At 32.6% G+C, this 11,147-nt stretch overlaps 1 protein-coding gene across 1 annotated transcript in view; it reads left to right on the top strand.

Annotated features, from left to right (window-relative positions):
- Nucleotides 1-1,322: 1,322 nt before the first annotated feature.
- LOC140447054 (uncharacterized) overlaps nucleotides 1,323-11,147 on the top strand; it is a 32,299-nt gene continuing 22,474 nt past the window's right edge. The window contains exon 1 of the mRNA XM_072539638.1: nucleotides 1,323-1,589. Coding sequence (XP_072395739.1) covers nucleotides 1,349-1,589 — 241 coding nt within the window. The 5' untranslated portion in view covers nucleotides 1,323-1,348. The remainder of the gene's footprint in view (nucleotides 1,590-11,147) is intronic.

Raw genomic sequence — 11,147 nt, 5'->3', positions numbered from 1 at the left:
TAAATTGCAATATCTTATTTAATATTGCCAATTACATAGGAGGCTGCTGAGAACTGATAGTTAATTTTGCATAGAACGAGGAATTTGACAACTCAAGGCAGAGGAAGCGTTTCAACGGGAGAAACATTCATAATATATTCAATTTGAGAATTTTGGATCAAATAATATTATATCATATTAGTAACGTGTGAATAAGTTGTCGATAGTCGAAGGAGATCAAATTTGTTCTGAGAGGGGACACGGAGCTGTGGAGAGAATTGGATAATTCATACAAAATTTTCTTGGTACAATCGATATACCAAAATTGCATTAGGAAGGACACTGAATATTACTTGATTTGTTTATGTAGAATAATGAGCTGGATTTTAGATTGTAATTGTATTATTTTATCCATGCATTATTGAAGGTTCACGTACGTAGAACGAATTTTGTTTAATAAACATTGTATGCTAATAATTTTTGGAGGTATTTTAATCAGTTTATTTTATTACATTATTTTCATATCATATTATGTTGTTTTATTCCGTTATTCTTTGGACCTAACCCATCAGCTGTAAAGTATAGATATTGAAGCACGAGTAAAACCTGGGATAACAAACTTAAAAGGTTTGATATAAATCATAAATAAAAAATTTAAAGAATGTTTTATATATTTTTTTTGTAAAGTTTTAAAATTAAAATTCTTGATATCACATTAATATATATATATATATATATATATATATATATATATATATATATATATATATATATATATATATATATATATATACATATGTACACAAAAATATCGATTTAAATGTATGTTAATATTATAAATATTAAGTAATTAAAGCACTCATGAAATTTTGAAATGGGTAGGTATTAAAAGCAGTATTAATGTAAAATAATATAAATGATGAAATAAAATGAAAATATTCACTTTATACAGCAAAAATCACCGTGACAGAAGTATTAGCAGTAATATCTGAAATTAAATTAAAATCAATCCAACAAAATAGCCTCCAACTAAATATAATCACGTCAATGCAACAAATCCAACACTAAATCAATTGATTCATAGAAATTTTATTGGTCAATACCAGATAATAGCCTCCAAATTGAGGTGCACTCTAAACACTAATTTTCTTCCACGTCTAATTAAGCCCCTACAACAAAACCGAGATTATTACTCTGTCATTGGCCGAGGGGTCTCCAACTACGACGCGAAGGCGGGACTCCGTAAGCCCCACCCTAGAGGTTTCCACGTTGGACACCGATCAGGCTCAATTTTAACAGTTACCTCGTTAACTTCTTGCTTGGCGGATATCAACCGTTAACAATCGATTAATTATTTGTATAAACAAATATGGAAATGCCATCAGAGCAAATCATGATTAAATCGGACAGTGAGCCAATTACGAAGCCTGTGCCTAGGCCTTTTTCGATTGAAGCTCTTATGAGTGACTGTGGTCCTCGGAGAAATACAAATTTTGTGCCGTGGGAACCGCAACATCAGTTTGTACATAATAACATTAAAGACACTGATTCTGAGGAAAGTGTAGAAATGGACTTAGTGCAGGATTTGTCGAACAGAAGTCAAAAAGATGGTAAGTAGTTAATATTGGCATGTAATTTTATATACGTAAGATAATATTGATACCTATTTAAGCGGATATTTAAGATAATAGTGACATTTTTAATTATGATCGAGCGCAAAATTGTATCTGGTTTATTCCAAAACTATTTTTATTATTTCTGTCTACCAATCTACACTTAGGCTGGCTAGTAACTAAGTATCTACTTCATTTAAAAGAAATTTAAAGTTAAGGCTAGACTTCCTTTCAAGTTTTTGTTCTACTCTCTGTAATTATCCCATTGTTTTTGTTCGTTTCGTTTTCTATAAAATTATATCTACGTAAGTAGGTAATTCCATCTTAGTTTTTGTTTTGCACATCTTTCTAATTTCCTAGATTTTTACATCCTCTTTATTTACGTTATTTTTCATAGTACCTATATCTTCAATAATTTTTTACGTTTTCTGGTATCTGCACTTGTTTCCGCCGGTTGTGATATTACGTGCTGTCTAATTGGATTTGTTTGTAGTTGATGATTGTTTCAACTAATCAGTCTCTATCCCTTTATAATCGCGTATTATTATGCCATAGTCATATGTTATTAAAAAATTTAATGTGTTTTGTTTACAATCATTGGAATCCTGACATTTTTCGTTTTCCTTGTATCTTTATACCTATCTTCCACGATTTGTCCAATGATAATGACTTAGACAACCTCTTACTCACTTCGTGTAGTCCAATGTTATTCGTTGCTACAATGTTTATTAAAATTTTAGTATACTGACGAATTTTTAGTATATTGCAATCCATTCTATCAAAAATATATTTACCGATCATCCAATCGTCCAAAAGATCCTAGAATCTTACCAAATTATCTTGTCCCAAAACATAACAGTTACCATAATTTGGCTGCCATCTCATATTGGTATAGAAGGCAATGAAACTGCAGATCACTATGCTAAACTTGCTAAGCATCACCTGCAATCACCGATAAAATTCAAATTTGTAAGGACCTAAAATCATATACTAAAAGAAGAACCAGACTCCTTTGGCAGCAGCATTGGAACTCTAACCGTTCGATCTTACACGAAATACAACCGTCAATAACCAGTCAGCCTACATTTGGCTATTCAGCCCTCTCAAGACGAGATCTCATTGTAATAAAACGACTTCGGATAGGACATTCAAAACTCACACACGGCTACCTAATGTCCTCTAGCATCCGTCCCTCCTGTCAAAGCTGCCAATTCTCACTGAATGCCACCAACATTCGGCCAGAAGATTACAATACAAACTCAAAAGTGAAGTACGAGATATCCTAAACAACCCTGACCAAATAAAAGCTGTGCTACAATTCCTTAGAGATGAACACTTATATCAAAAAATATAATTAGATTTTAATTTAGACATTGTATAACATATTTTTATCATTCCGTATTATTGTAATATATTCTTAATGTAACACTTAATGTTTGTGTAATGAAAATTTATGTTATATGACCTGTGTAAGTGGCCATAGTAGCCGAGCACGTTAAAGTTGAAATAAAAAAAAAAATAGTGTTAAGTTACTTTTGAAGGCATCTTCCATTGTTTTGTTTCTTATTTGTAATATTTTCTCTATATTTCTTTTCTTTAGTCTTTTAGATATATGGCGGTGTATTTTATGTCAGGAAGGTATATTTAATTTGCTATAATGTAAATCCTCATTATGTAATAATTGGTGAAACCATGTCTGGACCATTACCTACACATAAATGATATATTACTAGGATAGTTCTGGGAATAATGGTTATAATTGTTTTTAATCTGCTTCAAGGCAATAACGGTATAATTTAAAAAAAACTAAATTTTCTTACCTATGTGTAAGGTGTAATCAATTCATATTTTCTAGAAAAACGAAAATATTATTATAAAAAGCCGCTTTCGCTAGTTACAATTAATTGAAAATATCTGTTTTTAAATTCAGTACCAATTTTCAGATCATTTTCTATTGTTCTGTATCTCTGCGAATACTTGTGGATATTTTGCTTCGTCTATTTTTTTAATAAGTTTTAACGAATATATTACCTAATTATAGATGTATCTTTGAATTACCTAATACACCTAGGTGCAAAAAATTCGCAATTATTTGCAATTATTTTATAGCGAAGAAGACAAGGTTCTTGAACTCCTAAGTGGAGCATAGAGCTTCAGTGAAAACGCGCCATCGGGTTCTATTTTGCGCTAAGGCCTTCACCTCATTCCAAGACTTTCCTTGCCCTCTTATCTCGTCCATGATGGATCTTCTCCAAGTTTGTACTGGGCGACCTCTTTTTCTTTTCCCTTGGGGAAGTCTAGGGCCCTCCACTCTTGGGCAGTCTTTGCGATACTGGAACTATTTTTTCGGAGTGTGTGACCGATCCAACCCCACTTTCTGGACTTAATTTCATTTTGTACCCTCTTTTGTTCGGTCAGGTGTAGCAGATCTTAATTTCTGATGATGTTAGGCCAGGATATACGAACAATTCTTCGTAGACGATTGTTAACAAAGACCTGCAGTTTGTCTGTGAGGGTGTTTGTCACTTTCCAGGTTTCACATCCGTAGAGTAGAACAGACATGACATTTGATCGGAATATTCGGATCTTTGTCCTTGTAGTATACTCGCCAGATCTCCGAACAGGCTTGAGCGTGCTGAAAGCTTGTTGGGCTTTTCGTATCCTCATACGAATATCGTCTTCTGTACCCCCGTTTTCTGTTATGACACTTCCAAGATACGTAAAGTTTTCCACATTTTCAATCTGCATATTGTCGATAGTAAATAACGTGTTGTTCCTGGCATTTATTCTCATGGACTTGGTTTTACTAATATTGATTTTCAAACCTATTTTATTGGCTTCAGTGGAAAGTGTTTCCAATTGGTAAGCCAGATCTTGGAACCTTTGACCTAATAACGACACTAATAATAGTGTGGTTAACGTCCATTGTATCCCTCTTGTGTCGGAGTCTAGTTTCTAGGCATATATACATTTATAAAACAGGCATATATTTAAGTAGAAACATTAGATGTAAAATAAGAAACAAAATTTATGCGAAAAAATGATTTAATTATAGGTAAATACATATTATGCTATTATTCGAAAATTGAAAAAAATAAAAGTAGCTTTGTTGATAAAAAACAGTAATAATAAAATAATGTTTATGGCATTTATTATTAATACTTAATAGGGTTTCCTTCTTGGGTCCTTGGCCTGTTCTAATATAATAATCAGCATATGTCTTGGCATTGTGAATTTGAACATGAAGTTGGTCCAATTCGTTCCAGATTGTTGAAAGAGCCGCGCTAAGCTTAGGCTTAAGTTATTTAGGCGAGATAGACAGACTTAAATTCGTCTTCCTAGTGGGTCCCATAGATTTTTGATTGGATTAAAGTTGGTGCCAGAAGCTGGCCAATTTATACGGACAGTCCCGATGTCTTCTAAGTATTTATTCACGATTCTAACACGGTGTGGATGCGCGTAAACTGTTTGTTATAAACCTTGTAAACTTTGCTCGTGTTATAGAACCTCCATCCACAAGAATCAAATCAGTACGGTCATCGAAAATTGCTCAAACCATAATTGGGCCTTCTCGATAGGTTATTCTGTCGACAATATTGCACTGGGCAATCGTTTTCCTTGTCTTCTCCAGATTCTTTTGCGACCGATTGGTGATCTCAAGCAATAACTAGACAAAACTGGAACAAAACATTACTCCAATCTGCGTAATTATAATTTTCGTGCAAAAGCAAGTCGAGCTCTGTAGTTATTTACGGATAGCTGAGGTCTTCTGGATAATAAATATGCTGGCATATTTCGGACTTTATTCGGGCAATTTTACAGCACAATTGAAGTTAGATGTCTTTTTGTATGTCAGCCTGATCCTGACCTTTCTGTTGTGTAGCTGCTGTTTCGATTAAACTACCGAATGGCTCTTTGAACAGCACAACGACTTACACTTAGCACCTGGGCGGCTACGACCATCTGACACTAAAGCCACGGCTTTTGTAGCATTTGTTGGTGTTAATGTCATTATAATACAATAAAAAATTCTGAACTCAAAATGTTTGAATACCAAATTGATCTAGTTATTAAAATCAGTACGATAACAAATTAATTTCTTGCATCTTATCTAACTTAAATTTTGAAGGGAATCATAAATTCCTATTGTTTATAAGAAATGTTATAAAACAAATTAAAAACAATGTATAGAAATTATTAATTGTACTCACCCGAGGATTTCTCTAAATTTATATATGCCCTATAACTCACTGAGTTTTAAAATTCGCAATAAATAGAAAATATGTCATGGATCGAATTTTTTGCACCTGAATGTAAAACGGGTGATAATATTATTCTAGAATTTTCACGAGGTTCCAGTGATTTAAGCTACTTCTTCGTATTAACTCGAAATTGCAATAGATTAAATATGTAAAAATACACACAAAGCATCAGCAAACATATTCGATTTGGAAATGTTTTTATGACAGCAGATTACAAACCCTATTTCTTGGGAGGATCAAGAAAGATCAGATTATTCTTCTAATTAAAGTAAAATGCATTTATTCTGTAACTAATGCAACACTTATAATAGGTCCTACATTTTTAGAAGCACCAATCACAAGTCCATTGTTTTACCTTTGCTTCTTGACTATCCATTCCAGTACATTCAGCGTGAGCCCATTCCCTTACACCTGCTGCAACAATACCATAGCTCATCTTTTCCTCTGTCATTGCAGATTATGCAATCTCTTTCTTCCTCTGAATCGTTATCAGTGTCAGCATATTCCATATCTACTGACGAGTTAGACTAGTCGTCAAATTTTATTTTTCTCTCAGTCATTTTTCCTTTGCCTTTATCGAGAGTGAATTTCCTATTTTTTTGCTGAAAATTAAAGTCTTTGCTTCTTTTTTTTTTGCTGCATCTTCTTGCGGCCACTTTGATCTTGCTCTTCCCCTTTTATTTCTTCCTTCTGAATTTTATTATATTATCGCATATTTCTCTGCTTTATCTACTACTCGCTAGATGTGACTTAGCCATCTTATAGATCTACGTTGCTTCATTTTGGTCACGATATCTTTTTTCATTACTTTCCTAATTATTTGTTCTGCTTCTTTATTCGTTTTAATCTGTTTTGATTTATTCCAGTATATATTATTCGCAGGTTTACTTCATATTCTTTAGCCATTTTCATTGTTTCTGCAGCGTATAATAATGTTAGTCTATTTTGATTTTTTATTTTATTGGTTTTTCCCTAAACGTAATATTTTGTCTTTTCTTGATTTAATCTGAGTCTCATTTTCTCCCGTTGCTCTTTTATTTCTTCTGACATTTATTTGATTATATTTTTGTTTTTTGCAAAAATAACAATATCGTCTGTGTAGGCGATTATTTGCGTACCTTTTGTTCTTATGTTCCCTTTGTTTGTATTTCGTAATACTAAGATTAAACAGTGTTGTGGATAAGGTATCTGCTTGTTTTATCCATTCATTTATAATGAGTTCAATCTGTCTCCGTTATTTGCGTCTTTATGCTAATTTTGTTAGTTTTCATTGTAATATTTATTAATTTTATGAGTTTATGTGAGATTTTTAATTTTTCCAGTGCCATCATTAGTTCTTTCTTTTTAATCGAATCAAATATCTGTTTGAAGTCGATAAATAGTATTTCCAATTCTAATTTGTACATATTTATTCGATTTTTCTATTGTTTGTTTTTTTTTGTATGTAAATATAGCGTCTATTGTCGATCTTCCTTCTGTGAATTGACATTACTATTGTCGGATTTTACTTTTCGCGATCTTTGACAATCTTCTTTGTATTATTACTAAAACACCATAAAGTCTGAATTGGATTCCCGAATTATTTTTTGTTACTTCTTTTTAGCAAACGATTTGTCCTATTCAGTGTCTGATATTTCACTATCAGAGTCGTCACTATCTGAATTATCTATCCGAATAATTAGAGGCCGGACCTCATCTATAACTCGCTCGGTTTGAAAATACTGAACGGTTATATCTTCTGTATGTCTAATACAATTTTGCCATTGTTCTGCCTTTATTTGTTCTAGCGATTCTTTTCATAAACTAAGAACGCTAGCGTCATCTGTTGTTTTGAATGCATGTTTACCATAAACATTTTTGGCTATACCCCAAACTAACTTAATTGCATTATAGTGGCAATGGTAGGGCGGAAGTCAAAAAAATACGTCGTACTTGGTAAGGTTATTCCTCTATAATTTTCACAAATTTGTTCTCCCTTTTGGTCTCCCTTTTTATGCATTGTTATTATATGCCCTATCTCCCAGTCCGCTGGCATCTTCCTTTCTTTTCATATATTTTTCATTAGTTTTAGTATTTTTTCTCTCAGCTCTTCTTTACCAGAAGCTTTTTCATTTTTATTCTTCTTCAATGTGAACTTCCTTCAATTCTCGTTTTGTTGGCTCTTTTGAGATTTCGATGTCTTCTTTGTCTGCTTCTTTTTCGTCTACCGTTTCCTTTTACTGGTATATCTCTTCTCATACTTGCTTATATTCAGTGTCCTGTATTGTAACTATTCCCTCTTTATTTTTGATTCCGTTTATTTAACTTTTGTATTTTTTCGTTTTTTTTATTTTTTATAAAAAATTTTCGTGTTTCCATATGTTCTTTTCTGTTCTATTTCTTGCATTGTTTCATCTACTATATCTCCTTTTATTTAGTCAAATAATTTTCTTACCGTTCTTTCATAACTGTTTATAGTTTTCTTTGCCTTTATCTATTCCCAGCCATTTAATTCTTTCTTGCATTTTTTTTCTGTTATTTTTTCAGATAGGTACGTGGTTATACTGGAGGTTTTTTGTTTTCTTCTGGTGTTTGCCTACCTGTTTTCAGCTTCTTCTATTTATTGATTTTTTAATGGTCTCCCATTTTGATGTTATATCTTTTGCTCTATATTTCTGTCTTATTTGCCCTGTTACTTACTCTTCATATTTCTTTCTAGATAATATAAAGCATTGTGCAATTTATTGACATTCCATCTCTTCTGTAGGGTTTTCTGTTTCATTTCTATTTAACTGCACACGCACCTCTAAATGTTCTTACATCCTTCATTGATGATCGTTTTCTTTTGTTAATTAGTATGTGACCAATTTGGCTGTACGTTTTCTGATCTGGTGATCTCCACGTTACTTAGTGTATTTTAGGGTGTTTTTGTTAAACTCATTACCATATTGGTTCTTGTTGATAAGTTACAAATAGTTAGGCCATTTTCGGTCAGGTTTTTATGTACTGTATACTCACCTGAAATTTGAGGTAAAAAAAACCCCTTTAAAATTATTAGACCCTTCGAGATATAGCAAACTTATCACCTGCATCCTTTGGAGAACCGTAAACTTATCACCACAGATAGGTAAACTTATCACCAGCATTTTTGCCTAACGCCGCTGGTTTCTAATGCGGAAGATTGCCCGTTACCTCTTACTCTTTATGTTTACGTGGTCATCTATTAAATTCAGAAATTGTTTTAAGCAAATTGCTTTAAAATTTAAATTTAATTTAAAATTATTCTTGTCCATGAGCTTAAAATACGAACGCAAATAGAAAATATCAGATTAGCCTGATATCAGAATTCAACTTCAAATAAAACTCCACGTTGGACTATGATTATGCTCCACCGACGCTTTTCAAGAATAACGTAATTTTCATCACCTTTCTTTGTGTACACTTTTTGTTGACACCCTTTTTTGATGCATCGTCATCTAACTTTTTCATCTTTGGAGACATGGGCCTTTGAATATTTATATTCTTTAATTATTACTTAAAGTTCTCCCCTTTGATTAAACATATTCGCCCTTTAAAAGTTAAACACTAACGGACAAAACTATACCGTAATACTTGCAACTGAAGTGAATAACTGAAAATATTTATATTCTTACTTTCAACTATAATCAAATTTGGAATTTCAGGTCATTAAGACTTAATCCCCCACTTTATCGGCGATGTAGCAGCAGGTACTTGGGATTAATGGCCCAGATAGTTCGTGGGGCAGTTAGATAACGCCGGACTGGACATGTGACCTGCCCAGCGCCATTTCATTGGGCAGGTCACGTAGCCCGATATAATGATAACAGGTGGACACAGAGAATTCTAGAATGGAGACCAAGGACGACAACAAGAAGCATGGGAAGACCTCAAAAAAGATGGGTAGATGACATAAGAACAATGGCAGGCAAATAGTGGATTAGATTGGCGCAAGATAGAGAAAGATGGAAGCAATTGGGAGAGACCTACATTCAGGAGTGGATGGAAAATGATTGACAAAGAGAGGACCGGACATTATACTTGTTAATAAACTTACAAGAGAAATGATACTTATTTGTTTGTTGATTGAATCATTGAAGTGGCGATACCTAGCAACAATAGTTCGCGTGTTAAATACTATAAGATTGCCAAATACAGAGATCTTGAGATAGAATTATTATTCTCTTTACTACTTTTGTGTCTTCGAAGAACCTCCTAGAGAATGTCAAACATCAGGGTCTTAGTTAACACCTCTATAAAACCATGTAGAAAGCGATAAGGCTCACGACGTTTAGATTCTTAAGAAAATTTCAGGGAAAAACTTTAGCATACCACGTCATCTAAGACTCGATAACATAGAAATAATACAGAGCTCAATATTTTTGATATCGTACGTATTTGGGATAACTGAATTTTCCCATTAACGGGAATGATAGTCGTAAGGCTAAAGATAATAATAATTGATTCTTTGTAACATTCGCTATGTGATATACTGTTGCATATATCTTAATTTCAACAAGAACTACTTAAATTTTTGTTTAAGTTTGATATTTATCGTAATTCTCAATAATTAGCAAGTCGTGAACAGTTAATTAATTTATCATAAAATAATATCTAAGTTACTAAATATAAACAGACGACTGTTTTAGTCCGCAAACGCTTATCGATTCTAGATCCTTAAATTTACATGACACACTCCAAATCTGACGCGTTGCACGTCATGATCATCAAAAGGGGTAGTCAGCGACGTGAATAACAATTTAATATTCTGGCTGAATGTATTTGTACGATTCATTCGTTATTCAGAAACCCTACATTAAACAGTTTACATGATTGTTATTTTCATGATATACGCACTCAAATGATCGCTGCTTTTAACACATAGGCGCACCATTGTAGCCCTTACATAATTAAAATATAATGCAAGTATGAATTAATGTATTTTGGGGTATTAATAGTGGTAACGGATGAAGAAATAAAATAACAGGGGCCTAAAAAGGATAAAAACAAAGAGAATAAAAGCAAACAGGTTTAATTGAGGAATACTTACTGAAATACAAATGATTATGGTAGTTAAAAATCAATGTTCTATCCGTTTATAGAATAATCAATGCACTAAATTTAACTTTTATAAAAGTTCAATTCATAAAATTTCATTAGAAGATGATTAACAAATTCATTGCCTTTCATGTAATAGTATAAGATTTAGAGCTATATTATTTGACTACCAAGCTATTCTTAATTTACCTTTTACAAAAGTAACTCAGGTTAACTGCAAAAGACAGCTTTAAAGGAG

The sequence above is a fragment of the Diabrotica undecimpunctata genome, chromosome 7, assembly GCF_040954645.1.
Source record: "Diabrotica undecimpunctata isolate CICGRU chromosome 7, icDiaUnde3, whole genome shotgun sequence".
In the NCBI taxonomy this organism is placed as follows: Eukaryota; Metazoa; Arthropoda; class Insecta; order Coleoptera; family Chrysomelidae; genus Diabrotica; species Diabrotica undecimpunctata.
The sequence above is the reverse complement of the archived record's forward strand: the minus strand, read 5'-3'. Positions and strand labels throughout refer to the sequence as shown.